This window comes from Mesitornis unicolor, unplaced genomic scaffold (genome assembly GCF_000695765.1).
Source record: "Mesitornis unicolor isolate BGI_N332 unplaced genomic scaffold, ASM69576v1 scaffold7860, whole genome shotgun sequence".
In the NCBI taxonomy this organism is placed as follows: domain Eukaryota; kingdom Metazoa; phylum Chordata; class Aves; order Mesitornithiformes; family Mesitornithidae; genus Mesitornis; species Mesitornis unicolor.
In genome coordinates, this window is record NW_010160323.1 from 416 (window position 1) to 14,775 (window position 14,360).

The following is a 14,360-nucleotide window of genomic DNA, read 5'->3' on the forward strand; positions in this document are numbered from 1 at the left end:
CCTCCCTAGATCCCTGTGGGTAGGGGGCTTTCTTGTGGTGCACGTCAGCGCCTTGTTCATGTGTGCAGCTAATGCAGATCAAATGTGTTCAGTCTTCAGCCCCTTTATTTGGATTGGATTATTTTGAATTTTACTGGGTGTAAAGGTGACTGTTATTAACAGTATGTGTGATAGAAAGTTTTTAATCTCCTGACCTAGGTATTGCTTGTTGCTAATGGACTACTTCAGGAAAACTTGCTTTTATTTGTATGTGATATTTTAAACCTCCAGCAAACACTGCAGATTGCAAAGGCTTGCTTTAAGACTGTGATTGCTGTTCCTTATGAATGAGGCCACTTAAATGAAAAAAATCTAGATGTCTTGCCTGCTCACGCTATTGGTTATCTTCAGTATTACACACCAATTGCTAATTGCTGTCAGGCTCATGACAGCCGGAACTACATGTTATTGATCTGGGTTGCAAGTTGTGTGTACCCTTTATTGTCATAAAGCTTTTTATTTTCCACAAGCAAAAACAAAATAGTTGAGAAAAGTACTTTGTCCTTAAAATGGGATGGCTTTCTGTTGACCCAGATGGTGCCTTTGTGTCTCCGTTTGCACTTTGTGGCCATTGAAAAGGGACTGAGGAGGGATGAGGGTTCAGGTGCTCAGGTCCATGCAGGTGGCTGGCCTGAACCAGACTCGTGCTCAGCATCAAGCGAGTGCGGCCAGCGGAGCCCCCCTCCACGGGCAAGGGTTTACTGGCCAGAGGACTTTGTCTTAACTCAGTCTGGGGAATGGATCTACGTTAGCCAAATGGAAGTGATTCTGCTAGCATTAGCTGTATCTTTGCTGAGGAGTAAATCCTTCTTCCAAGGTAAAAAAGGCCTCGAAGGTGTTGGATTAGTTCTTGTCTAGGGTGTGACATGAGTCATATGAGTTATTTCAGTAGCAGTTATTTTCTGTTCTGGTACCTGTAGAATGCCTAGGTGAGAGTTCTGTTTAGAAACTCCTTTTCCCTTTCTCCTTTCCACTTAAAAGCTTCTCTCTTTTGATACATAAAATGTATTTCGAAATATTTGTATCTAAGCATACATCCGTTGTGCAGATGGACGCTAAACTGGAGTAGCAGATACCTTTCTGTAGAGAAACTTTATTGCTAGTTACTCGGTGCTATTCAATGTTGATATTATTTCTTTAACTAAAGTGAATGCCAAGTGAGGAAATCAAGGTCAGGTTATATTGAATCAGTTTCTTGGACACACTGAACGTGTCTCATTTCAGTTGAACTTTCACTAAGCTGAGGTTGCTTACATAACTTTCCCTCAAACTCACTGAGATTTAGTTTGTACCACTTGACTTAAAAATCTTGTACTTAGCCAAATACATCTTTTTTTCATTAACACCTTGTATTTGTTGTCGTAACTTACAGGAGACCCACTGTGACATTAGATTTAGTCTCAATACTATTAAAAATGGTAAAAAACCCCATTATAAATTCTGTACATTTGACCAAATGTGGACATAATTTTGGAAACGTTGGATGAAATGTTGTTGCTTTTAGTGAATCTAGTGAGGGACTCTTAAAGCATCTTTTTAATATCTGAGGTAGAGGAGAATGATACAGTCTGAACTTGGTTCGGCAACAATTTATGTCCCTTTGCATCTGCTATGCCAGCATTAATTGCATTGTGAACATGAGTAGTTACCACTTGCTGAAACAGAGCCCTTCACCTATGGAAAGCTCTACATTCCTCTCCTTGAGGAGCTGGCTTGTGTCTTCAGGGATGGGTTCAGTTACAACAGCCCTTTGCCAGTTGAATGAGAAAAATAACAACATATTGAAGCATCTTTGTGGACATTTGTCCTAGTTCAGTGGTACAGAATTTGAGAGTCAGTTTTCTGTTGAGGAAAACTGCGATTTTGCAAGGACTACGACGCTATTTCATGGGAACAAAGTGATAGGACTTTGTTACAATTTTCAGCTAATGCTGGTATGTGGTGATCAAGGCCTTAAGCAGTCTTGAGATAAACAGGTACAGAGGCCCCGGGAAAAGGAAACCCAGGGGAGTTGATCCCAAGCTGACTCCAGGCTGGCCAGTTGGTGCTAATCCATGCCATAAACGTCACATTCACTATAAACTGGGGAGTTTGCTGGGGACAGCCCTTCTTCCTCCTTCTTCTTCCCTCTTCCTTCTGTGGCTGTCATCTCAAGAGGGGCTTGTCTGCTGTCCTACCCCTGAGGCCTACTCCCCCACAATACTGGCTGATACAATTCTGTGTACTTTATATGCATACTGTTATTAGTATTAGTTTTTATTATTGTTTTATTAAATCTGTATCTATTTCAACCTACAGATCTCCTTTCCTTTTCCTGACTCCTCTTCCCGGACAGGGAGGAGGTATCGGCTGATAGAGCAACTGTATAAACCACGGCAGTATTGCAGGAGGAAAGGTACACAGGGTGAGGTACAGCGGGATGGTTTATCACACCACTTCCCAACAGAACAGGCCTTATATCGTATGGCAACTAAAGCACAGGTGCAGAATGATTCTGATGGTCTGTTTCAGGGGGCATGTAAAGGTTTTGGTGATGATCATAAAATGAAAATCATGGTTAGTCATGTGCGCTGTCTTCATCTGTGGGTTTAGCAGGTTAGAGAAGTTCTGCTCTTTGTGAGAATGTGAACTTTTCTTCTAGCTCATCTGTGTCTAGCCAAATACTGTTTTGAAAACCAATGCCACATGGTGTGAATTTCAAATGATAGCTTTTCTTCTTTCCCTGTCCATTGCTTCCTTTGTGATGGCTGGGACATTCAAGTGCCTAAAGAGAAAATGCTGGCTTTAAGGAGTGCTTCTTATGAGATGTTATTCCATGTTTGCTTTATTTTTAAGGTGGCTAGCTAGTTCTCTGTCAACTCCTGGTGTGCGGTTTCATGCTACATTTAATCTGCTCTAACAGGCAGCTGTTGAAAGGATCGCATTGATCTGACAGAGAACTAGTTCTTCTGCTGGGTTAGTTTTCGGTCGTATCAGGTTCCTGTTTGACTTGCTGCATGGCTGTGTGATTGATAGAGCTGATGCAGAGGCAGCTCTTCCTGTTAATGCCTATATACAAATATTTTCTGGAGCAGGAAGAAGCCGTTCTGATTGCTCTCTGTAAATGTGTGTGTTAGAGACTTAAGAGGAAATTCTTACATTAATGCAGGTTGATACAGGCTGTCCATCCACCTACCCATTTGGAAGTTAGAAGGGAATTCCTTACTGTTAGGACAGGAGGATCCCAAGTAACCTCCTGGTAGAATTTACAGAGATAAGAGCTGTAATTGCTATTAAGGGAGAGCCAGATGTAATTTAGTGAAGACCTGGGAGATCCCTTTCTGTGATTTTAATGCGTTTAGTTAGAATGTACAGTGGATTTTAATCTATGTGCTGGAGTTTTTTTGTAAGATGGATAGGACTTGGAATAAAATAAAAAAAGCTAATAAGAGCAGTACTGTGAGAGTTGTTCTTATTCAGTGTGGTTTTATAACCCGGTATTCTGAATAAAATAACTGAAATAGATTTCTGTGAATTTATGTCACTTACATTTGCAAGGTTTTCTCCTCCTCATAAGCCACAGAAATCTTCACAGAACAAAAGCTTAAATGGTAATGTAAAAACCTGAATATCAAATAACACTTTAAAGTTGTATTTGTACCTTTCAATTCGTAACGATGAGACAAATGTAGCATTAAATCCAGGTTGTTTTTGTTGGTGGTGGTGGTTTTTTTGCGTGTGTGTTTTGGTTTGGGTTTTTTGTTTGTTTGTTTTGGTTTTTTGTGTTTTTTTTCTTGTTGCTTTGTTTTTGAAAAGGTTTCTTAAATTGATATGAACAAGTGGCTTTGCCTTGTTTTTTGGAAAACTACATTGGAGTTCATGCTCTTCTGCTGGATGTAACTGAATGTTTGTCAGCCTGTGTTGGTGATTGTGGAAGGAAGGCTCTGCAATGGAGAAACAGTAGCTTGTCTTGTGATTACCCTGGGTGCTAGCTTTCATTATAAAATTACATTTTCATCTCTTCTGCTGCAGCTGACTTGGAAAATTAATTTGGCTAGAAAACAACCAGAGTTAATTGGAAAATAAAGGGTTACTTCTATGTGATGGATTATCTATGTTGGCTGCAGCTCATTAAAAAGGTTACCTTAGTTGAACTGAGGCTTTTCTCTAGTTTTGCCCTTCTAACTTTGAGCTCAGAAATAACTTGTGGTTTGTTGCCTCATAAGGCGTAGTGTTTCGAAGTCAAATGTGTTGGGATTTTGGGTAGAACAGGTTATCATTTGAGACTGTTCTGCTGATTCTGTAGTTCTTGCTGTAGGCAGCCTGCGAGCCAGTCTGCTTTACTGGCTTTGGGGTCTTCGTTGGTGTTTCTATGGAATGTTATTTACTCCCCCCCCTCCCCTGCTGCATGTTTATTGCTAATGGCTCTTTGTCTGACAGAGAATAGACTCTCCTATATTCGTTTTTATCGGAGATCCTTGGCTCTGTACAGAGGGTTTTGATTATGATGCTCAGGGACTGATGTTGGAGTCTGTAAGCATGGCATATTCTGTTTGGAAAAGCCTCTCTATAGTTAGAGGTAAAATTACAGTTCTGTGTTGTTCTGTTAATCAGATGCTCATGTCTCATTCACACTTTCCAAAATTTCCTACCTGTGTGCTTCATCAGGACTCTTTTTTATTGAGTGGAAAAAACCAGCTGAAGGGCTTTCTGTTGCAGCGGTTCTTATGTATGTGCTGCAAATCAGACTGGACTGTGCTCTGTGAAATACCACACCATAGCAACTACGTTAAACTTTGATATTTGCTCTCACAGAGATTTATTTCCAAAACCCCTGTAATTCCTGCATAAGAAGCTGCATAATTTGATAAGGAATATTTAACATTACTTAAGTTCTTTATACTAAAACTTTCCATAAAAAGAAAGATGTGCCTGCCTTAATTCTGCTCCAAACAAATTCTATTCCTTACCAATAAATCTTAAAAGTTACCACAGCCAGCCTAAGATTATAATGCATGCACATATTAAATATAGCCTTCGTAACATCAAGCATAACTCGATATATCTATACCTTGATGGGATGAGTTTGTTATTTTGTAAGTGAAAATTTTACATTTCGGGATATAATCGGTCGAGATTTTCTGGCAGTGTAACAACCATTTGAAGACACTGTAGAAATAGTAAAACTCCATTTAGCAATTTAATAAGGAGTGGCTTTTAATTCGGTTGTCGGAGTAAAGATGGTCATGGTGCAATTTAAAAATACCTTGTGGAACACTCCTAGAGCTGTGCAGCTAATGAGGCTGTGCAGAGCTCACAGTTGTTAATTACTTGCCTTGTCTCCACACGATAGTAATGGTGCTGGGGAAGGGAGCTCCATCTTAGCTTTACTGAAGGAAAATGAACTTTCTGCATTAGGAATACCTGGATTGGAGACAAGGCTGTAGTTCTACTCCTTCAAAGAGGTTAGGCTTTGTGAGTGATTGAATGATCAAACTTTGTTGTGTAATTTAGTGACGTCTTAAAAAAAACTAACTCATGCAATTGCGATTCAGGCTTGTCAGGAAGAAGATTAATTATATTTTACAAGAACCTGGATGGTGTGAAAATAGCCAAAAATAAAGAAAATTATGTGTAACTTGCCTTGGGTTTGTCGCAATTACAAGTAACCAGCAAATAAAGCTCGTTTTAAAGTTAACGTGTTAACTGGAAGGGTAAAGGAGCATGTAAAGAATGGTTGGCGGTTGGCGGGTGCGATGTAATGATAGTTTACAGAAAGCATACTATGCTTTCCTGCTTTTGGAATCTGCCTACCTCCTTTATGTTTAGCCCTCCTGTCCCTGTGCTTTCTCTCTCTGCCCATCTACGTTCTTCCTGCAGATAAGGTCCAAAACCTCAGAGACCTGGCAAGTCCTGGCTCCACAGGCATTGCTGGGGTGCTAGAAGAGGAGCAGTTCAGCTGGTGAGCGTGTGGAAATTTGAAGGGATTGCATGAGTTTGATTCTCACTAAGCCTTACAGCAGCAAGGCTTTGCATCTTCAAAGTGGAGCCATGGCACTGTAAGGGTACTTTGTTAGCAGGGTCCAAGTTCAGACCTGGGAGAGCAATTTTAGGCTGGGTCAGGGGTTCTAAAACATTAGAACTGTTTTACTTTTTTTTCTTTTCTTTCAGTAAAGAATCACTTTCCCTTAGGTCAGAGAGCAGTTGTTTTTTTCCAGAATCTGCTTGTCAAATGGAGCTTCTCTTTGTTAAATGGAAACAAAACCACAGCTGTTCTGACTGGCTTGAGGGGAATAAGCAGTGAGCTCTCCATGCAAAGGACTTGTGGGTGGCTCCTATAGTTGCTGCATGTGTAGGCCATATTTCATTTTTATGGGACCCTTTTTGTCCTCTCTCTTTTCCCCCTTCCTGCCTTCCAAAATAATTCAGAACTATAAGGCAGCAGTAGGCACAAGATGGTTTTATTTGCAGTAATAATAGTAATTCTTGGCATCTAAAGAATAGACCTTAAAAAACAAGTGAAGTTAGTTACTCTCATTAACTAATTTGGCTTGCTGAAGTCACGGGGGTAGTGCTGAGCAGCAGCAGCAGAGGAGCAATCTGCTTGCTGAGCTTGGAAGATAAATAAGTCACTAGGAAATTTACTGGTGCCCAAAATCAAAAGCAAGATTTAAAAAAAAATGTTATTGTTCCCTGAAGGAAATCACACTTGGTGGAAGTTGATACTGCTTACCCTGTGTAAATGAATTAGCTTTTTTTAATGAGTGGATTTTTACTTATTTCTGCCTTTTGCAGCACAGCCTTGCTGGTAGGATGACATCCTGACAGCTCTGCTGGAACTTGCTGTTTCTTGCTAAGTTTGGAAGTCTTGGGTCATAAGGGTGGCATGGTTGAAGCTTGTGGATGTAAGCATGTTATCATCCATCAGCTGCAGAATGAAGCACTGCTGGCACGAAATCCTGGAGAGAAGAATTTGGTTTAAAACTTTTCCTTTTCCTTCTTATCTCTTTTCTTTTCTCTTCTTCTCTCTCTTGTCTAAAGATGCGCCATACTAGGCTCTGTGTGGTTGTGCGAGGAACTCTGTGTTTGAAGCAACTGGTACACACGGAGTGCTTGTCTGTGGCCTTCTTTCGTGGGGTTTGGCTGCTGCCCTCCTCCCTCGCCTGCCCTAGGGCTGTGTGGTGGCAGTGCAGCTCTTCCTTCTCTCTGCCTCCTGCGCAGTGCTTCTGGCTGGAGACCGTGCTGTGGTATTTAACATGTGCCTGGGGGACTGGGAGCCCTCGTTTAAAAAGATGTGGAAAAAACCCAAACAACTGCCCTGGGACAAAAACGATAGGAATGAGAAAAAACCAGGGAGAAACAAGCAATCCTGTGGTACCTGATAGCGCAGGAGGAATTGATTTTTTCCTGAAACTGCTGTTGAATTAGTTACTTTATGAGAGTTGCTTGCCTTTCAGGAGAGAGTGGATAGTTGGTGACAGTCCTGCAACTTCCTCCCAAGAGAAGCTCAGTGAAAGGTTTGAACGTTGTCATTCATTTCTAGCTGAAGTATTGTTTGTGGCATTGGTGGAGTTCATATTTCCAGTCCTTCGCCTCAAGCTATTTGACTAGGTATGTGACTTTGCTCAGCAGTTTGAAACCCCAGAATGATAAATGAGCTGTCTCCATTAATCATTTATCCTTACAATTAACAATTTCTGAATCATTTTATTAGCCTAATTATTTCTGTGGATCTCTAACTGCCTCTGAGGTATCCTGATCAGAAGGAAAATGTAGGTGAAACTTGAGGATGTCCTATAAGGCTCATGTAACGCTTACGTTACATAGCTTTTAAGCTGAGCTATGCTAACACTTACAGAGAAATGAGCACTGGAAGCAGACTGAAAATTGAAAGGTTTTCTGTGTTCTAGTCATGCTTTCAGAAGTAGTGTGAACTTAAAACGTATGATCTCGAAAGTCAAGATCAATATTGGATGTCTGAAGGTTTTCTTAATAGAAACAAATGCTTACAGCTATAAGCAAACTGTGTGCTAAGTATACCTGCTTCAGGGTGGTGGTGCAAAAATAGGTGATTTAACGAACCAAAGAAATGTTGTATGTATACTTGCTGATCATGGTTTCTGTCCTGTAGGAGTAATATGGACAAGATCATAAGCTTGAGCTATTGCTTTATGTTTCTGAGATATATAATCAGATTGAGAAGGATCACAATCCAGTTATAAAGTTGCTTTTCCCTTCTCACTACTTTGTTTTGAAGACATTTTATTACAGGGACTGAGTTTAAATTTATAATTTATTGCTGCTAGTGTCTTGTGCTTCCATCCTCTGAGCCACTTCAGACTAATAATAGGAACTTCATTAGAATTAGATTAGAATCACCAGATGAAAATTTAATGATATGATAGCATTTGTATTGCTCCAACTCTCCCATTGTTTCATGAGAAGCAGCATGAGACATAGCAAAGTTGTTTTGCTTTGTAGTGTGTGGCCACGACGGGCTCAAATTCTAGCAGGCATGTTCTGGTGGGGTGAGCTAGCTGAAGGTGCTTCGTAGCTCAACACTGCAGTTTTAATCAGACATCTTCATGACAGTGGAGTCGCAATGCTGCCTTTGTTTTGGTGGATTGCTGTTCTTCATTCTCAGAAGAGAATGATGCACTATGTGGTGACATCCGGAAGGCTTGGAAAATATTGTATTCATGGTATTAGAACTGTTCCAAGTGTTTACTTCCAAACCAAACGAGAAACAATAAAACATGCCAACTACATCAACACCAGCATTTGTTTATAGTGCTACTTCAGAAATGAACAGTAATTCTCTTTTAACAGCTTTTTTTCTGGGCAGGAAATCTGGTTCAGCATAGCAAATCTTTAATTTATCCTGCTTGTTTAAGGTGAAGTGGAGTTCTGTGGTGTTCAGACAATAACTTGGTTAGGTAACTTTTGGCCCCACATAGAATACCAGATAGCAACTTCTCGTGTATTTATGCAGAGCCATTTCTAGTGTGAGTTTTGCCTTCCAGATGTTCAGGATTTGTGTGCATATTGAATAATGGTTTCTGTACTGATGATAAAACAACAGGGAGAATGAAGTTATCATAATACTTGTTTCTTGTCTGAAATTATTGTAACTAAAAATTAGATCTTGCAGTTTATTTTGGGGGGAAATATCTGGCCAAGTAACAGTGTTTAAAGATGGCAGTAGAACATATGATAGGAAAAGTGTTTTGGTTTTTATTTTTATTTTCTTAGGGAGAACAGGTTCTGTATTAGAGGAGTGCTGGAGAAAGAAGTTTCCTTACATCTGTGAACTTTGAAGGAAAAGCTTTATTTCTGAGGCAGTAGTATGATAAGATATTGCTGCTGATGTAGAGTATGATTCAAATTAACTGCTAGGTTAACTTTTTTTCTTAGTACAAAAGGTAATTTATTTTGATTTTCTTTCTTTATAGATTGTTGCTGTGTAGACAGCTGTAGTTCAAAATAGTTGTTTCTTCCAGATATGTTATTCAGAGTATGTTACTCTTGGGCTTTTCTTTGTGGTATTCTGAAAACTCAAAGCGGAATGAGGTTTGGACAGGCAGGTGAGAAGAGGGGAAACAGCACAAACCTTAGCCCTGCTGGTGGTGTCTCAGCTTGGACAAACTAAACCTGTTCAGGGAGTCTCCTAACAGAGATCTTCCTCAGCTTTGAACTTCTGACGTGAGCCTGCAAAAGTTCAGCATGTCCCTGGCCACAGAGATGATTAAGGGACTGGACGTCTTTCATTTGTGGCTGAGAGCTGGGACTGTGCAGTCTGGATAAAAGGTGGCTCAGGGGAGTCTTATCAATAAATATAAATACATGATGCGAGGGAATGAAGAAGAAGGAGCCAGACTCTTGTCAGTAGTGCCCGCTGACGGGGCAAGAGGCAATGGACACAAATTAAAAATGAACATTTGCTATGAGAGTGATCAAACATTACAACAGGTTGCCTGGAGAGGTTGTGGAGCCTCCTTCTGTGGAGATACTCAAAGCTGGCGGGGCAGCCTGCTTTAGCTGACCCTGTTGGCGCAGGGAGACTGGACTAGGTGATCTCCAGATCAGCCGAATGATTCTGTGACTCCGTGGTTTGAAACAGGTTTTGGTGTGAAACAGCAGAAGAATAGTTGGTGGGGGCTTTGTTCTTTCAGAGAGCATCTTAAATTTAGGAAGCAACTGTGACAGAAGTGTTCCTGCTAACAGAAAGGCAGATTTGGAGAGTATTTGTGGGTTACCATTAGGTTCCACATTGGAATTTCATTGGTATCTCAGTTGTGTCTACGTCTGTAAGCTTTGGGTGAAATGGGAGCAGATAAAGGAAGTGAATCAGTTCATGTTGAGGCCTCTACAATGTATTTGGGTTTGGAGTTTTACTCTGAACAAGATACAAACTAGTTCCATGGCCCAAACATCCTGCCTGTCCTTGTTTTTTGAAAGTACCCCAAGATCGGGCTGAACCATTACGTCTTCCAGGGGTCAGAGCATGTTTCTGCTGGAGCAGAGCTTCCAGTTAAGGTTCCTCCTAAAGGAGTTGATTTTGCACACAAGAGCCACTCTGCAAAGCAAACTGAAGCTCTGTGAGGGAGATGAAGAGAGGATATTCACTTCAAAACCACCCTGTTCGCTCTAAACCAAAATGCAAATGTACAGGCAACCAAATAGTACCAAGTGCAGGCTGGTGCTCTTTTCTGAATTTCCCTCTAACCTCAATTACTTTATCCTCTGTCCATGATGTCTCTGTTCTTTCCACTCCCTTGAATTTTTCAATTTATCTCATGTCTGGTGGGAGGCTTTGTCCTTGAGTAAGAACTGCATCCTGATACGTGTGTTTCTAAATTGCTTTGTTGCTCTTTTTAATATTTGAAGTATTACTGTTAAGATTTTCCTGTGAAACTCTTGCCTTGACTGTTCACACTAGGAGAAAACTCTCTAGACCTTTGCAATGACACGTTTGGACACAAAACTTTTAAGGGAAGAATAACGTCAGTTTTCCTTTTATCTTCTAAATAAGCTTCTTCAGTTTAAATTGAGATTTATTACCCGATGTTCTTTTGTTGTGCATCTGACTGAATGATAAGGAAGTTTATTTCAACAGCTTTTCAAATGAATGTAGAGGGGAAAGAAGCTGCTTTTTGTGGTGCGTGTGTCTGAGTGTATGTGCTTTTTCAGATTAATGAAGGAAAAATGAAATGCCCCTTCTCGTAAGCTTTCTGGAGGTTAATGGGTAGAGGAGGATTTCTCAGAGTTCTGGTGGGAACCTCCTCTTCTACAAAAGCCCTGGAGATTTTGCTTTTTCTTTTTGATAACAGATTGTTTGAAGTCTGTGATTTAAAAAGAAGGAAGTGTTTAAAAAGGTATGCTGCCAGCAATGGTGTGAAAAATACACTGTTGGGTTAATCTGGTAAGAAGAAATTTGTTATTCTCCCAAAATGTGAGCAAAATTCACCTAGTTTTATCGAACCCTTTATAAACAAACTGTCAAGACCTCTTACACATACTTCAAGGTTTTTTTTGTTTGGTTGTTTGGTTGATTTTTATTTTTCTGTGTAACACTGTATAAATGATTAGAAAAAGTTTAAATTAAAAAAAAAGTGTGATCTGATAGGTCATTGTGGTCTGTGACCTAACCACAGCATGTTAAATAGCACAAAACTGTCTCTGTTTTGCACAGATGGTCTTTTCTATGACTTTTCGTTTTGTGAATTTGACTGCAAGCTTTTGGTACAACTGTAAGTAAAAAGAAATAAAAATCAGGATAAAGAAGTTGGCGTTATTACCTGAAAATCTGATCTACATTGTGTGGATGAAGGGATGATAACATGATGGACAAAATCCATTTTAGTGTTTGTAATAAATTGTTACACCCAGTTGTATCCTTCACTTCCGCTCTTCTTCAAGCCTTTTGTTGGGAACATGCAGAATGAAGAGAGGCTGGACTCACTGGATGCATTCACATCAAGCGCAGTACGTCCATGCTTCTTGTCGCGCGAGGGTCCCCGTGCGAGTGTCCAGGAGGAGCTGACTCCTGCTGCCGCGTGGGCTGGGAGCTGTGCTGCCAGCCGTGCTGCAGGAGCAGCAGACGTGTGGGTGAAAGCCTGCTGCAGGTTCTTCGCTGCTGCGTTTTCTGTTTCTTCTTCCCTAGCGAATCTGTAGTGTGGGGAAGTCGGATTCTTTTGTGTTTTGCAGAAAGCCAGTGCAGATCTGATTGTGATACTGATGTTTACTGGAGACGGGCTTGGGTGCATCTGAGCTATTTCTTCCCTTTTTTCTGTCGTGTGAGCTAGTTTAACAGCTAATAACAGATCTTACATATGTGACACTGTTACCTGTGGCTCAGTTCTTTGTTTTGGTCTGCTCAGGAGTCCTTTTGGAGAACCTTTAAAGAGGATCCACACTCCTGCCAGCGTTTTCTTCACATAATCTAACCTAATGACAACCTAACAGAGTAGATCTGCCCTTTTTTCTCCTAGGTGCTGGTTTCAAATTGATTTATTTATTTAGTTAATTATCTCTAAGTAATGGACTGTTATGTATAATGGTACTCATTGTTCAATGGCACACATCTCTTCTAGATTGTAAGTTTGGTGAATTCACAAGCTCCCTTTATGTAATGGCATGAAAGTGTGAGGCATTTTAGGCACGAGTAGGTGTTTAGCTGAGTGCAGCTAAACAACCTCTGTGCTCTCTGACCTGATACATGCTATTTCTTGGTGGCATTCAATTCCCAATTCATGGTCTGCAACTTTTGTAAATTAGAGTAAAATTAATATTGAAACAGGCTGTGGTTTATTTGACTCTTACGCATAACTCCTTGTTTCACTTTTTTCCCTTTTAACAATGGCAGCTCACATGGAGGGTGACACAACTGATAAGAGAGGTCATTCCAAGTATAGAACTTGACTTTTCGATGCTAAGTTCGGTTTCGTATTCTTTAGTTCATTAAGCTCGTAAAAGGCAGTACTTTATTTCATAATCACAACCTTGGAAAAATGATAGTGAAGGGATTATAAGTGGACTAGGTATATAAAGTGATGATGAGACACTCCAAGCAGACCTGAAAGCCATGGGACTTGTGAGGACAACGTAATTCTGCAAACTGGAACAGAGATACTTTCTTTGCATTTCACATTTGCTGGAAGGGACCAGGTTGGAAGGGACCGCAAGGTCCATCCAGTCCAGCCTCTCAAGGTAAAAGTACAGTTTAAATGAGAGGAGTCAGCCCTGTCAAGCTGACTCTTAAAACTGACCAGTGTAGGAGAATGTACCACTTCCCCTGGAGGTTGTTCCAGTGATTGTTCTCATGGAAAAAAATTTCTTCTGGAGTTCAATCGGAATCTCTCTCTCTTTTTTAAAGCAGCTTGTGTCCATTACCCCTCGTCTTTCCCATGTGATTCCTTGTGAAAATGGAGTCTCCATCTTCTTGGAAGCCACCCTTTATGTACTGGTACAGGGTAATGAGGTCCCTTAAACTTAAAGCCTCTTAAACTGATACATCGTAGGTTTTAAGTAGCATATTTTACAGGAGATTCGATGTGTTTTGGGGTCAGGACTGAATGTTTTTAGCTTGTTTACTTGTTTGTTTTAGGTTCAGCTGTATTTATTATGTTGTTTCTGTGTGTTGGTTGTTCCCACCTGTACCCTTCTTTTTTAGCACATGTGAGCGTGATAATTTTGTGGTGTGTGAGAAGTAAAATCTGTACCAGAGAATCACAGAATCACAGAATGGCTCGGTTGGAAAAGCCCTCTGAGATCATCACGTCCAACCGCTCCTGTCTACCCCCTAAACCATATCCCTAAGTACCTCATCTACCCGCTCTTTAAACACATCCAGGGATGGTGACTCCACCACCTCCCTGGGCAGCCTGTGCCAGCCTCTGACGACCCTCTCAGTAAAGAACTTCTATTTACTCCCAAGAATCTGTTAATCAAGCTTACCAGTTGTCACCCAACACTAAGGGGTCAGACAGGTTCTTTTAGGGATCCTTGGCTGAATGACAATGGCACTAAAACGTAGTTACAATTAAAGCTTTATTTTCTTAACAAGATATTACGACCAGTATAACACAGAAGTTATGATTAGAATGGCACAGGATTTCTACAAGCAGAATCAGTGTAGTACAATTTATAAGTAGCATAATATAGAATTTATAATATGATTTAACTTATGATTTCTAATAGCCTGGACCCTCTGCAGATTGGGTTAAATCTTAGTACATGGTTTGCTCTATCTTTATAACAATCAAAACTTGAAAATTATATAAAAGCGTATGAGCCACCCACTGAATCTGTGAAGGAAGCAGATGATGGCAGAGGCATCCCTG

At 40.5% G+C, this 14,360-nt stretch overlaps 1 protein-coding gene across 1 annotated transcript in view; it reads left to right on the forward strand.

The window, feature by feature from the left end:
- Nucleotides 1-573: 573 nt before the first annotated feature.
- Nucleotides 574-14,360, forward strand: part of LOC104544721 (STE20/SPS1-related proline-alanine-rich protein kinase-like) — a 98,898-nt gene continuing 85,111 nt past the window's right edge. Inside the window, exon 1 of the mRNA XM_010189665.1 lies at nt 574-856. Within this exon, the coding sequence (XP_010187967.1) occupies nt 574-856 (283 nt within the window). The remainder of the gene's footprint in view (nt 857-14,360) is intronic.